Genomic DNA, 16,024 nt, shown 5'->3' with positions numbered 1-16,024 from the left:
TGGTGTCATTATTTCAAGTTGGCAAATCTCTTTCAAGTAAAGGTAATCAGAGCGGCAAAGCAGCTTCTGGATTACTTTTACAGGTGGCGGGAAGGGGGGGGGTCTGCACTGTTATCACCCTTGGGATGCGATTCACCACTGCTGCCAAGTTATCAAAGAGATGACCGAGGACCAGATCGTCCCTGGCCATTTCTAAAACCTTGGGAGGCCGGAAGCGACATGACCTCACTTTCGGTTCTGGCAGATGTAAACACTGCCATTTTTTTTTTTTGCTGGAAAGCCTAAGATCAATTTTTTTTTAATCTCATGCTTTCCAACATAGAGAAGATAGACCCAAGATCCCTTCATAAAGAGGACCTGTCATGCCTTATTTCTTTCACATGGGATGTTTCCATTCCTTGTGTACAGTGGCAAGAGCATATGTAGGTCTTGCCCGCAAATATAAATGGTGTTTAAACCAACCCGTTGAGGTATCAACGGGAATGTTATAGCGAGAGCAATAATTCTAGTGCTAGACCTTCTCTGTAACTCTAAACTGGTAACCTGTAAAAAATGTTATAGCATCACCTCTGGAGATTTTTAAGTACTGTAGTTTGGTGCTATTCGACAAGTGTGGCAATTTTAAAGCCGGACATGTTAGGTATCTATTTACTCGACGTAACATCTTCTTTAATAGTTTGCAAAAACATTAGATTAGCATCTAAAGTATATTTCTTACAAAAAAATGCATTCGAAAAATTGCTGCACAAATACCGCGTGGCATAAAAATTGCAACAACCACCATTTTATTCTCAAGGGTATCTGCTAAAAAATATATGTATAATGTTTGTGGGTTCTGTGTAATGTTCTGAGGATGATTTTTAAAGATGCACTTTCAAAGATGCAAACATGTGTGTCCAGTCCTGTAAAGCTGGGAAAACTAACTGGGTTTTTTTTTTGTTCCACCCAGTGGGCTGAACAAAAAAACCCTTGACAGATCAGCTTCTAACACAGGCAATGTTGGTGCAGAGATCTCCTCCGCTGTGCCTTTGTGTTCTAACAGGGGGACTCCCCCCGCCAGAACATACTGATCAGCACTCGCAGCCTTTGTCTGCAAGAGCTGATCTTTGCTGGCCTTATGAACAAGTTGGACTTACGAATGAGTTGTCGTAATGGAACTCATTTGTAAGTAGGGGACTTACTGTAGTAGTAAATAAAGTAAATTTTTATGCCCTGGATTTCTTTTCAATGTGTATGGTGGAGAGCTTTGGGCATATATTGTGCATTTCCATGGGCAAATATCAAGGTACACATTGACACAAAATTCAAAAATATATTTAGAGAGAAAATTGTTTTTACAATGCCTTGTTACTGCCTGGTTCACACTACTGCAGCTCTGCAAGTGGTGTTTTGCATGAGCATGGCAGCCCATTCATTTGATGCTGCTGTGCTCCTGAAAATGCAGGGGAAAGGTCCCTGCTCCATTTTTTAATTCACAACCGGCATGGAAACAGCTCCCAGCTACCTTTTTCTACTTATAAAAAGAGCAACCAATGATTTCCTTTACCTATATCAGATTTGTATCTTAGATTACATGGCCTGGAATAAATAGTCAGCAAATGAATGGGGCCAGTTGATGCCACTGGTTGCCAAGGACAGGAAAGTTGCTAGAATCTGCTGCTTCTTTAACAACCATTGACAGATGGTGCTGCTAAGGACATGACAAGTGCTGGCACCAACTGCTACCTTAAGAATTATTGACAGGAATCTGTCACATATATTAGCAGAAGAAAAATGCTTCTTTACAGTTGCAAGAAAAAGTATGTGAACCCCTTGGGATTACGTGGAGTTTTGCATGAATTGGGCATAAAATGTGCTCTGAACGTCATCTAAGTCACAACAATAGAAGAACACAGTCTGCTGAACATAATACTACACAAACATTAAATGTTGCCATGGTTTAATTGCATATAACATGTAAACATTCACAAAATGAATTCCAGAGTTTATCAAGACATTTTGCAGGAAAACGTACGACCATCTGTCCGCCAACTGAAGCTCCGCAGAGGATGGGTGATGCAACAGGACAATGACCCAAAGCATACAAGTAATTCAACAAAACAATGTCTGCAACAGCACAGAATACGCCTTCTGGATTGGCCCAGTCAGAGTCCTGATCTCAACCCGTTTGAAATGCTGTGGCATGACCTTAAGAGAGCGATTCACACCAGACATCCCAAGAATATTGCTACACTGAAACAGTTTTGTGAAGAGGAGTGGTCCAGAATTACTCCAGATCGTTGTGCAGGTATGATCTGCAACTACAGGAAACGTTTGGTTGAGGTTAGTGCTGCCAAAGGAGGGTCAACCAGTTATTAAGTCCAAAGGTTCACATACTTTTTCCTCCCTGCACTGTGAATGTTTACATGTTATGTGCAATTAAACCATGGCAACATCTAATGTTTGTGTAGTATTATGTTCAGCAGATTGTGTTCTTCTATTGTTGTGACTTAGATGACGTTCAGAGCACATTTTATGACCAATTCATGCAAAACTCCACGTAATTCCAAGGGGTTCACATACTTTTTCTTGCAACTGTATATGATGTTTGGTTCTCACTGAACAAGCAAAAAGTCAGAAGTTTGGATGAATGCCTGAAAAGGCAAAGTTTGGTCCAAACCTGTGTTCAGACAGAATCGAAAGCTTGTCTTTACTTATTACTATCACAGGTAATGCATCTCTTCATTGTTAGGGTTCATTATTACTGGTTGACAGTAATTGTTACTACTTACTTCAACTCAGCAATGCAATTTTTAGGGTTTCGTAGCCACTGAGGGTCAGATTTATCTATGGAATGGACGTTTAAAGGGCTCAATAGAGTAATGACTAGGCTGCTGATTGTTCTGTGTGTTGACAAGAACCCAAAGCACTAAAGATTCAAGTAGATACATTTTCCAAAAATGCTGACTTTTTATTTTTATTTGCAATTGCTGTAGCAAATAAATACTTGCTGTGATTCCTGTTCTAAAGCAGAACCAAGCGTCTTATTTCACATGCACGTGATGTGACTTGCAGGCTGTTACTATTTTGGTCCTGTGTTAATATGCTTCAGTCTCTCTTCCATTCAAATTCTCAATTTGCTGCTGGCCAACACAAATCATCTCTGCCAGTTTCTAAGCATTTTGTTTAAACAATTCCAAACCATGATAGAAAAAAATCAGTCAAGCATACACTCAATTTCTCATGAATGCTACTAAGGAAACAACAAAAAAAAGGTGCTGTGTGCTTTAAGAGTAATACATTTTGAACTGGTCGCACATTGTCAGTGATAAGTTTAAATGCATGCTTTAGTCAGACATTCACTCTCCCACATGTGTAATAAAAATTGGGGAGAAGTAAGCCACTTATTTTTTATTTTTTATCAACTAAAAAGCATTGGTAGTGGCTCTGATAAATCATGTTCAGCTTCCACCGTCTCCAACATGAAAAGTAAGTAAATAAGGGTCCATTCACATTTCTACAGTGCAATGGAACCCCAATCCACAAACTCAATGTACCTCTAAAACATATGCATTGAAGCACACCACAACAACCATTAATGTGGTTGTCAAGGTTGTCATTCTATGCATGAAGGTAAAAAACCTTCTGTGCAGCAGCCCCCCAGCCCCCCTGATACTCACCTAAGCCCCCCTCTCGATCTAAAGATGTGCACTGTAGTCTCAGCTATCCCCGGACTCCCTCTTCTCATTGGTTGAGACAGCAGCAGGAGCCAATGTTTGTCAGTCACAGCCAGTAAGCCAATGAGAAGAGAGAAGGGGCAGGGCCGAGCCACGGCTCCGTGTGAAGATGGACAAAAGAAGCAACAGCTGGGGAGTGAACATGCTGGGGTGCCCCCATAGCAAGATGCTTGCTGTGGGTGCACCCGACGCGGGGGAGTGTCCAGGAGTGCTGGCGGGAGACCCAAGAAGAGCAGGATTCGGGCTGCTCTGTGCAAAACCATTGCACAAAGCAGGTAAGTATAACACGTTTGTTATTTTTTTTAACCACTTGCCTTCCAGAGTGTTTACCCCCCCCAACTGACCAGGCCATTTTTTGCAACACGGTGCTGCTTTACTCTAACTGGAAATTATGCGGTCATGCAATCCTGCACTCAAATTAAATGTATTTCCTTTTTTCCCACAAACAGAGCTTTCTTTCAGGGTATTTGATCACCTGTGCATTTTTTATTTTTTTGCGCTATAAACAAAAAAGAATGACAATTTTGAAAAGAAAAATAATATTTTAAAAATTTTAAAAAATCAAATTTCTTCATAACTTTAGGCCAAAATGTATTCTGCTACATGTCTTTGCTGAAAAAAATACCAATACATATAAATTAATTGGCTTACGTGAGAGTTATAGTGTCTACAAATGGCGGTATACATACTGGAATTTTTCATTTCTATATTAGTAATGGTGGTGATCAGCGACTTATAGCTGGACTGCGGCGGGCATTTTTACACTTTGTGGGAGCTGAGTAACTGCCACTGACATCCCAATGACACTAATACAGTGATCAGTGCTTTTTAAAAGCACTGACACTGCACTAATGACACCGGGCAGGAAGGGGTTAACATCTGGGGCGATCAAATGGTTAACTGTGTGCTGTTTTACTGAGTGTGCTGTGTGTGTTTTACTAGGGAAACATACTGCTGTGGATTTCTCTGCTGTGCAGAGAAATACACAGCAGCATGTTATTGCTGGCAGGAGAGAGGCCTGTGTTGTTTACACACAGATCTCTCCCCTGTGAGTGGTACTTGGTGATCTCCAGGTGCCGGCAGAGAATCTCTGGCCAGGACCCAGTGATTGAAATCTGCAGCCGCCAATGGCAGTGCGTGTGCGTGCACCCCTACCCGGAAATGCAAATCACGTATCATATTATTCCTGTACAAATCATTAGTAAGACCTCATCTGGAATATGCAGTTCAGTTTTGGGCACCAATTCACAAAAAGAATATTGGGGAACTGGAGAAAGTACAGAGAAGGGCAACCAAACTGATAAGAGGCATGGAGGAGATCAGCTATGAGGAAAGATTAGAGGAACTGAATTTATTCTCTCTTGAGAAGTGGAGATTAAGGGGGGATATGATCAACATGTATAAATACATCAGTGGTTCATATAGTGAACACGGTATAGAGTTATTCACCCTGAGGTCATCACAGAGGACAAGGGGGCACTCTTTACGTCTGGAGGAAAATAAATTTAATCTCCAAACATGGAAAGGTTTCTTCACAGTAAAAGCTGTGAAAATGTGGAATAGACTCCCTCAAGAGTTGATTCTGGCCAGGTCAGTGGATTGCTTTAAAAAAGGCCTGGATTCTTTCTTAGATACACAGAATATAACTGGATACTAACATTTATAGGTAAAGTTGATTAAGGGAATATCCTATTGCCTCTTGGGGGATCAGGAAGGGATTTTTTCCCTGCAGGAGCAAATTGCATCATGCTTTGCTGGGTTTTTCTTTGTCTTCCTCTGGATCAACTGTTGGTATAGGATTACAACTTTTTTTTTAATGGTTGAACTGGATGGACTTTTGTCTTTTTTCAACCAGACTAACTATGTAACCATATATATATTTATATATATACACACACACACACACACACACACACATGACTTTGCACAGTCCTGCCACCCTGTAGCAGTATTTCTGCTATAGGACGGGGGCAAGTGGTTAATTTAAGCCTTTAAAATCACTTTTAGTTACAAATTACCATGCATTTTCATGTGCCCCATTGAAAATGATGGTGCCTGTTTGATTTTTTACCATTTTGGTGCAATACCCTTACTCAACTCATATTAACACTTTCCAGGACACTTGCTGTCAGGGGCGGACTGACAACTCATGGGGCCCCCTGGGCAATAGGGGATCATGGGGCCCCTGTGTCCTTGCCCAAACTCAAAAAGCCTATGAAAAAGGTACCAGGGGCATCTCATGGGGCCCCCTACTGACCTCGGGCCCTCGGGCGGTGCCCGAGTTTCTAAATGGTCAGTCCACTACTGTCAGTGTACCTGTCACCACAGTCATCACTGCAGCTTTAATCAGTGTACCTGTCACCACAGTCATCAGTGCAACCCTAGTCAGTGCACACGTCATGGCAGTCATCAGTACAGCCCTAATCAGTGTACCTGTCACCACAGTCATCACTGCAGCTTTAATCAGTGTACCTGTCACCGCAGTCATCAGTGCAGTCCTAGTCAGTGCACACATAATCGCAGTCATCAGTACAGCCCTAATCAGTGTATCTGTCACCACTCATCACTGCAGCTTTAATCAGTGTACCTGTCAATGCAGTCATCAGTGCAGCCCTAGTCAGTGCACACGTCATCGCAGTCGTCAGTACAGCCCTAATAAGTGTATCTGTCACCACAGTCATCACTGCAGCTTTAATCAGTGTACCTGTCATAACAGCCCACCAGTGTAGCCCTAATCAGTGTACCTGTCATAGCAGCCATCAGTGCAACCCTAATCAGTGTACCTGTCATAGCAGCCCAGCAGTGTAGCCCTAATCAGTGTACCTGTCATAGCAGCCATCAGTGCAACCCTAATCAGTGTACCTGTCATAACAGCCCAGCAGTGCAGCCCTATACAGTGTACTTTTCACTGCAGTCATCAGTGCAGTTCTAATCAGTGTACCCATCTGCGCAGTCATCAGTGCAGCCTTAATCAATGTACCCGTCATCACAGTCATCAGTGCTGCCTTATCAGTGTAGCTGTCACCACAGCCATCGGTGCAGATCTAATCAGTGTACCTGTAACCGCAGTCATCAGTACAGTCCTAATCAGTGTATCTGTCAATGCAGCCATGACCAGGGGACTAAAGATGGCTTGTAAGTCCCACTCAAACGATACCTACCCCCCATCTTTAACCTAAGTAACCACACTGACAACAAATGGAGTTAATGGCCTTCAAAACTGTCAGTTTATTATAACCATCAATAAAAAACATTTTAAATAACAGAAACGCACAGTATAAACATACGTTCCTGCAAGGTCCCAATAGGCATCAAGAAAAACGATTACCTGCGTCCTGCTTAACTAGGCCTCCAGACGCAACATCATCAACTCGGAGACACCACCGCAGATACGCCCACTAGCACAACTGGAAGCCGTACATCAGATGGGTTCCTACAAAGTGCCTTTTCTTGTACCCACCTTAACCAACGAGGACCTTGCACCCCACCAACGTCCCCCAGCACCAATATGGCACAACCACCACCCAGACAGACCATAAATCAACGAGCGGGTGGGAGGGAAGTTTGCTCTGTGAAAACTCTCTCCAGACTGAAAAAAACCCCTGCCACACCCTGTAAGACCACCCCTCGTAGCTTCCCCCACTCCTTCCTTAACTATCTTGTCTCCCCCTTATGCTAATAGGACTCTGCCTCTCCCAACCCCCTTTAACCCCTGTCATGCCGGCACTTCGTTCAGGTCTTCTTTTTTCTTACTCAGGGCCTTCCTTCAGTGCATCCTTTGGGTGTACCTATCACCACAGACATCAGTGCAGTCCTAATCAGTGTACCTGTCACTGCAGTCCATCAGTGCAGCCCTAATCAGTGTACCTGTCACCACAGTCATCAATGCAGCTTATTAATGTACCTGTCACCGCAGTCATCAGTGCAGTCTATCATGCCCCTAGAACTCCTGAAGATGCTTCTTGGATGTTGGGCCTCTCTATGCAGCTAGGCTATAAACAATCCACACACATGTGGTATCCTGATACTCAGGAAGAGTAGCAGAGTGAATTTTGGGGTGTAATTCTTGGTATATACATGCTGTGTGTTAAAAATATCTTATAAATTGACAACTTTGTGAAAAAAAGTAATTTTTCTTTTTTTTTCCACATTTCAAAAACTTATGCCTCATAAAATATATGTTGGGGTGTTTACTTTTCAAAATGGGGTCATTTTTTGAGTGTATCCTTTGTCCTGATGCTCCATGGCCTTCTAAGGTGTGATAGGCAGTCAGGAAATTAGATGTGTGATTTCTGTCCCTAGAACGCCTGAAGGTGCTCCTTGGATGTTGGGCCTCTCTATATGACTACTCTGTGGAAAAGTCTCACACATGTGGTATCCCCATACTCAGGAGGAGTAGCAAATTGTTTTTTGGAGTGTGCCTATGCAGCACGTAAAATTTTTTTTTAAAAAAAGCTACATTTTTTAATTTCTTCTTTTTCCAAAGAAATGTGGAAACTCACCATGCTTCTTAATAAATACCTTGGACTGTCTAACTTCCAAAAAGGGGTCATTTGTGGGTATTTCTACTGTCCTGGCATTTTAGGACCTCAAGAAATGAGATGCTGTCTACATCAGGATTGATCAATTTTTACTGATACGTACCATAGCTTGTAGACTCTAAAACTTTCACCCAGACTAAATAATATACCCTGATTTGGGTTATTTAACCAATGAAATGTAGCAGTATAAATATTGGCCTGCATTTATGAAGAAAAAAACTACTTATTTGCAAAATTTTAAAGTAGAAACTAACAAAAAAAAGCAATTTTTAAAAAATCTTCTGTATTTTTTCCAGTAGCTTATAATAGATTAAATGCTACCAAAAGAAAGCTCTATCTGTCTAAAACCCCCCCCCAAAAAACAACATTTTAGTTTAGGTACAGTATTGCATGACTGAGTAATTGTCAGTCAAAGTGTGAGAGTACTGAAAGCTGAAAATTGGCCTGAGCAGGAAGGGGGTAAAAGTGTCCTGTATGGAAGTGGTGAAAGCTAAACTTTCATCTGAAATAAACAACAGTATACAGTTGTTCTCTTTTTAATCCCTTTAATCCTTGTATGTCCAGTATCTACCTCAATTCCGACAGATTAAAGATGCCAGTAATGTCATTTTTAACCAATTGCCTCCCGACCCATGGTGAAATGGCAGCCAAGCAGACACTTCATCCCTCCGGGAGGGCACCATATGGCATCCTTCCTGATTCACGCTTTGGGCCATGCAGGGCCACGCTATGGTGAGATCTGTCACCAACCGTCACCAACCGTGTACCTTGGACACGGCCGATGACAGATCTGTGTACCGACCCCATTGCCAGCACCATGTGACTTGCTGTGACCAATCACAGCAGGTCATATGACAGTTGTATACAATGGATGGTCTCCTGTCATGCCATCCATTGTATACAAGTGTGTGCAGCTGTGAATGGTCACAACGATCACATGCAGAGGCAGGGTCAATCACAGTCCATCTGTATCATGTGATTAGCTATGGCCAATCACAGCTAATTACAACAAAAAAAACCTGAATGAATCAATTTAATTCAGTTAAATTTTATTTATTTCAGGTACTTATATTGCGCCGTCAATTTACGCTGCGCTTTACATATATATATTGTACATTCACATCAGTCCCTAACCCTCAAGGGGCTTACAATCTAAGGTCCCTAACTCACATTCATAAATACATATACTAGGGCCAATTTAGACAGGATCCAATTAACCTAACAGCATGTCTTTGGAGTGTGGGAGGAAACCGGAGTACCCAGAGTAAACCCACGCAGACACAGGGAGAAAATGCAAACTCCAGGCAGGTGGTGCCGTGGTTGGGATTTGAACCAACGACCCTAGTGCTGCCAGGTGGAAGTGCTAACCATTTAGTCACTGTGCTGCCCCATAGAATAGGATTGAGTCACATGCTCTTCATACCCATTTTTTCAAAACTTTTGCATTAAATAAGCCTTGTTATCCAAAAAAGATACAATGATTGCTTATAGCAAATAAATTCTTTGCTATAATCAAACTGTGTAAAAAAAAATACTGATCACTTCCCCAAAGTAGTACAATGTTACTATGGTAACATTATACTACTTTGGTCATAGTGCAATATGAAAAACAAATCTTAAAAAAGAGAACATTTTTTATAAAAAAAAATAAAACTTTTTTTCTTTCTGTCACCAGTCAGTGTCCCTGATCACTGCCACACCAGTTATATGCTGATGCTGTACTGCACTGGTGACAGTATATTAAAAAAAATTGTGAAAATAATTTTTTCATTTCTTCATTTTCCGAAAAATTATGACAAAAAAATTACAACTTCAAAAAACTTGCCATGCCTCTTATGAAATATGCCAGACTGTCTACTTTGCAAAAAGGGGTCATTTGGGGGATATCTGTACTGTTCTGACATTTTTGGGCCTCAAGAAATTAGATTGGTTGTCAGTACTTCAGGATTGATCAATTTTCAGATCTATACCATAGTTTGTGAACTCTATAACTTTCCTACAGACTAAATAATACATCCTAATTTCGGTTATTTTCACCAAAGACATGTAGTAGAATACATCTTGGCTTAAATTTATGAAGAACAATTATTTATTTGCAAACTTTATAACAGAAACAAAGAAAAACATGTTTTTTTTTTCAAAATGTTCAGTCTTTTTTTGTTAATTTAGCTATTAATAAAAACCCCAGTGGCTTCAACACACCTTAAAGCACCTACCACTTCAACGTGCTTTTTGATGTGTTTTTGATGCTTCTGTGATGCTTTGATGATACTTTGGTGGTGCTTCCATGGAGGCATCGAAGATGATCTGAAGCAAAGCAAACGCAACGTGTGAACAGAATTCTAACCTAACCAGTTTATTTAGAGACAGGTGCTTTGATTGGCATTCAGAGTGCTTTAAAAAATCGTGTGCAACACAGTGTTCTATAGAGTTTCTTTTTGGCTTGATGGTAGATGTTACCATGGTAGCAGTAAACCATGTGTAATGATATAAAAAGATATAATGTATTAATTTAAAAAATGAATGTCATGTTTGGGCCATCATCTAATCCAGGAAGCAGGTGTCAGATGAAAAACAGATATAGGAACCTTATTTTTACAAAGTGAAAGTAGAGTTAATAGCGCAATGCTGAAAAAACCAAAAAAACTGAGAGGTTAATATAAAACATCACAACACAGTCTGCACTGGTATAAGTCTTTATAACTGCTTGCAAAAAGAACAATGTATATAATTCTTATTCCGATGTCAAGCATGAGACTATGACAGGGTACAAAAAAAAAAAAAACAGTCTTCTGTGATGTTTCAATTGCTACTTTTATGTATGATCCCAGAAAATGCACCCAGAAATACATTTCCCAGGCATTCCTCTTGACAGCATGCTACAGGTCAGTTCTAGTCCTTGTCCTCTATAGCAGGGGTCTCCAAACTTTCTAAACAAAAGGCCAGTTTACTGTCCTTCGATTTTTAGGTAGGCAGGACTGTGGCCAACGGGAGTAGAAAAAGTCCTGGTGTCAGTGGCAGTAAACATTGCCTCATGATTGGTGGCAGTGGGAGGAACAGTATCAGTGGGAGGAATAGTGCTCCATCATTGGTGTCAGTGGCAGGAACTATGCCCCACTGTTGTTGACAGTGAGGGATAAATGCCCCACAGTGTGGAGACCACTGCTCTATAGAACCACAGAACAAAATTATAAAAATCGACAGGCAACCCTTATCCAGTGTTTAGGTTTTCCTAATTTTAGGATCTCCTAGTTTAATACCCTTACCACATTCCACCCTGGTTCAGCCTCTCCAAGGTAGAGAGACTCCATGTTGTTTGATAAATCAAGCAAGTTTACATCTGAAAAGGGGTCGTTTTATATTGTAGTGGCATAATCTGTACATTTTATGCATATGCACTCATGCTCTTTATTCTTTTCATTGTTTCTTTAACTCTTTCTTGCTTTACTTACTTGCTGGCTATAGTTGCTTTCCTTTAGTTATGTGTAGCTGCTCTGGTGATGATTTGGGGTCTGCAGTGGTAGATTCCTGGTTCCTGATGATAAGGGAGATAAGGAGGTATAAACCCCTTCAGAGTGTCTGTGGCATGTACTTTGAGTCAGGTACACGGGGCACATGCCCTGCATCTTTTGCCTGGTGCCTTGGGTTTTGACATGCCACATTTTTTCTATACAGGTATAAGGAGGGTGGCCTTAAACAGTGCACTGCCTGTTATGCTACTCTTTCTCATTACCACCACCACTATGCTTTCCTAACAACTAGCAGGGGCAGCCAGCCATGTCACCAGAGGGGTAAGTGATTGTGTGTGTATTATATGTATGTGTATGTAGCACCCCTCTAGTTAGCTAGGGGGAGCTAGATAGTTATTTTTAGAAATAAAGGCTGAGCAATAGCCTGGGTGTGAGTCAGCCTGGGTGTGAGTCAGCCAGCTCACCTTGGGTCAGGGCTCTGCAGGTCAGTTCCCTGATACCTCCCCCCAAGCTAGAGGCTTGGAGAAGTCTCTACAAGTCAGTGGGTGGGGGTGAGGAGGGGCAGATCTGCAGATTTAAGGGACTCTGGACAATCCCCAAGCAGGAGGCTTGGAATGGGGCCAGGGCAGCCCTTAAGTGTGATTGAGCCTGCTCAACAGCAGGAGAGTTTGGGTGGAATATGGAGTGAGAGGCTGGGATGCAGGAGCCTGGGAGGGGGCCCAGAGGGGAGGGGAAAGGATGATTGCTTAACCTCATCGGTCAACAGAGAGACGACCACCTGTAGAGCCAGGGAAGGAGCCAGCCCAGCAGAAGGCCTGAAGGCAGCCACCTACCCAACAAGCCTGTAGGAGAGGAACAGTGAGTAATCCTACACCTGGTGGGCCAGAAAAAGAGAGAGGGCATTCTGATGGGAAACCTGACTAGCCCCCATCTTGAACTGTATATTTAAAACAAAAGATTCCGGGACCCCTTGCCAAAGGATTCCCTCAGTACAGCTAGATGAGAAGAGGATTTATCTGAGGTCTGGGTTGGTACATCAGGAGGACTGGAGAGTCCTTCAAGAAGAGATTTTGCTGTTATGGACTTGTACATAGTTGTTAAGGAGTTGTCTTCAGTTGCAGTTCCTTTGGACATCCCATACATTCCCTCAACCCCACCCAAGTTCAAGACCCCCTAATAAAAAAAAACAAGCTCTGGAGTGCAAGGTCTGAAGAAAAATGTGTGTTGCCTGGCTGTGCAGGACTATAGGAGAAACCAAAACTCAGTTATTCTTAAGGGAGTAGTGCTACACGTATACGTCTGTATATGGACATGCAGTGTGTGCATGTATGTATTCAGTGTGTGTATATGCATGTGTACACACTCTGTGTATATTTGTGTATAGTATGTATATATTGTAAAGTTCAGGGGTGTTAGCAACTATGGTATGTGCTCCAGAGCTCACGCAAAAGCCGTAGAAACAAACACAAGTCTTTTTATTCCTCCAAAAGGTAAAACGCAGTGCTTTCAGCAGCAAATAGAGTGGCTTAACTTCAGCAAACAACAAAATAAAGTCTGTTTGTCTTCAGCACACTAACATGACACAGTGGCTCAACAACTCAAGGCTTTACCTGCAGGAAGGGTGGCACAGTTCCAGAATATTTAGGCCTCTCTCAGAATAGTTCAGTAGTTTTCCAGCCACTTGTTTCACTCTCAACTCCCACTACCCAACACACCTGCTTTCTGACTTTTAAGGGCCTCATCCTACATGTAGGTTAACTCCCTGTTGCCCGTTAAAGGGACCAAAACCAAAATATGGGAGATCCTTACCATACTGTACAATGTGTATACAGCGTGTTCATAGGTGGTACTGCTCTGCTATGCTTAAGGCATTGATGATGATGCATACTATCATATTAAGGAGGCCTTGGATGAAATGCTTTCTAACAAATGATAATCAGATAAGGGAATACTATGATATACACACATAACTCTAATTGTAGTGAAACATACTTTTCAGGGATCCAGACTTGAATGTATGATTGTCTGCAGACTGGAAAAATCTATATGCATATTTTCAAAGTTATAAGAGAATCACTGATTTTTTAATGTTTCTATTTAAATTTTTAATATATCTCATATATATATATATATATTTCTGATTTGTGCAGGCACTTACATTTCCAGAATCTTGATTTATGAATTACATACTTTACACCTTTGCAGATTGTACAAATCATACATTATAGTTACTGCTTGTGTTTTAATTATTATATGTGCTTAATAATTGTGGTTTATTCATAATTGCATCTGTGTTCACCTTGTTCCTATGTAGCTTCATGCCTGATTATGCTTGACATTGTCAGCTTAGCCATAGAGCTCTTTCATTTCATTTTGCCAATTCAATTTCCCTTGTTATAAGTTAGTCTTTATTTTGTTCTGGACATTAATACTAACAATGTTATAGATAGGCAACTCCTATCCTCATATTGATGAGTGGTTCCAAATTAATATTAATTACTGCAGTAGGGAACAGACACAAAAAGATACACTCAGCGTCTTTCCAAATCACGGTTCTGTTTATTCGATGCATTTGAAGTTTTTTTATATACATTATTACATAGGTATCATATTAATATTACAATTGTACTTTTGTGGTAACAAGGAGCATTACATAGGCAGGCTTATTTCTAATCAGGACTTGAAAGAATGCAAACGTAATGAAAACATTATTATTGCCATGTGCACAAAGAGTGCAGTGTACAATACATAGGCAAAGCATACAAAATAGAATGCAATTTTGTACAGAATTTACAAATTTCCTTTACAATTTCCTTGCCCTGTCTTTTCCCATGGTTTTACCCATGTTATTCAGTTTTTTTACTCTGAATTACAATTTTTTCTTAATCTTGATAACATATATTTAACTTTACAGGTTCTTCCAGTGTGGACTCCCAAGAAATTGTGAGCACTGCTGTTGGCTTGGGAATAACAGTTGGCTTCTTGGCTTTACTCTGTACCCTTATGGGTGGCCTTGCATACCTTATGCACAGACGACTTCAGAAAAATAGATATCTAGAGAAGAACAACTTTCATTAGAAAAAATTACCAAGTTTAAAAAACTATAGACTCATTATTATGGGCTTATACTTTAAATATCTTCATTTGTTTGATGACTGACATTTTAGGTGAATGCATAGTTTTAATAATTCAAATGTAAATTGGATTTAAAGTGGTATTAAACCCAAAAGCAAACATTTATTATATTGCAGCTTATCAATTCTTAGATGTAGTGTCTGCATTTGTTTTTTTAGGCTTTCTTTCTTTTTTTCTCACCTAGAGATTTGGCCATTAAATCGTTTGTTTTTAAACAGTACGCACTCTTCTGCAAATGTATCAGTTCAGAGGGTTAAGACAAACCATTTATTACTGACAGGGGTGCTTACAATGATCAAATTGTATGTATTCATGTAAAACCTTTATTCTAAAAGAAGAAAAACTGTTTGCTTGTGTAACTGCAGTGTGAGCTAGAGTTTGGCTTCAGTTTGTTAGTGTATCTAAATCTGCTATTGCATCTAACACTCCCTCCCCCAGACCGACAATGCTGCTATCTGCTCTGCCCCTGTGCTCTTTCATCCAGAATCGAGTCACTCTAATACAGGGGGTGTTCATCAGGTAAAAACAGAAATGCATAAAAAAGGATACCAATCTAAGGATAGATAAGCTGCAATATATTAAATGTTTGCTTTTGGGTTTAATACCACTTTAACTATGATTAAGATATTATAATAATTTTGTATTACTATTTGATTTTTTTGGCAATAAAAAATAAATCAATAGAAAAATTTGCATGAAATGTACAATGTATTCTTCTATGAATAGTGTTTTAAAATTATAACAGCAAAATAAAAGCAAATGACAAAAAAACATAACAATATGTACATGGCTGAGAGGTTTTTACACCTGGCAACACAATAGAAATCCAGAAAACTTCAGATACCCTGAGAAAAAGATGCTGCTCTACTATTTATAATTAGGATTGTATGGCAAATTGAATGGCACTACAATGCATCAATGCACATATGGTGCTTTACTGTGCATTTTGATAATGTGCTAATTTTAACATAGGTTACTGTAAAGTGCAGTACATAAAACAACAGTACATATTTCATACTTGCCAGGATTTCACCCATTCTACCCAGTGGAAGACTTAAAAGCTTTAGCTTTAAGTGTACAGTCCATATAAACTTTTATCACCAGCTTCAGTAATGAGAGCAACCCATTACTGAAGCTGATGATAAAACTCAGTTTTTTACCT

At 40.4% G+C, this 16,024-nt stretch overlaps 1 protein-coding gene across 1 annotated transcript in view; it reads left to right on the top strand.

The window, feature by feature from the left end:
* Positions 1 to 15,641, top strand: part of LOC149450202 (zona pellucida-like domain-containing protein 1) — a 70,242-nt gene extending 54,601 nt beyond the window's left edge. The window contains exon 11 of the mRNA XM_089692250.1: positions 14,642 to 15,641. Within this exon, the coding sequence (XP_089548376.1) occupies positions 14,642 to 14,805 (164 nt within the window). The 3' untranslated portion in view covers positions 14,806 to 15,641. The remainder of the gene's footprint in view (positions 1 to 14,641) is intronic.
* Positions 15,642 to 16,024: the final 383 nt, after the last annotated feature.

This window comes from Staurois parvus, unplaced genomic scaffold, assembly GCF_062004578.1.
Source record: "Staurois parvus isolate SC_StPar_1 unplaced genomic scaffold, SC_StPar_1.0 ptg000580l, whole genome shotgun sequence".
Lineage (NCBI taxonomy): Eukaryota > Metazoa > Chordata > Amphibia > Anura > Ranidae > Staurois > Staurois parvus.
Note: the sequence above shows the minus strand (reverse complement) of the source record. Positions and strands in the feature narration are given on the sequence as shown.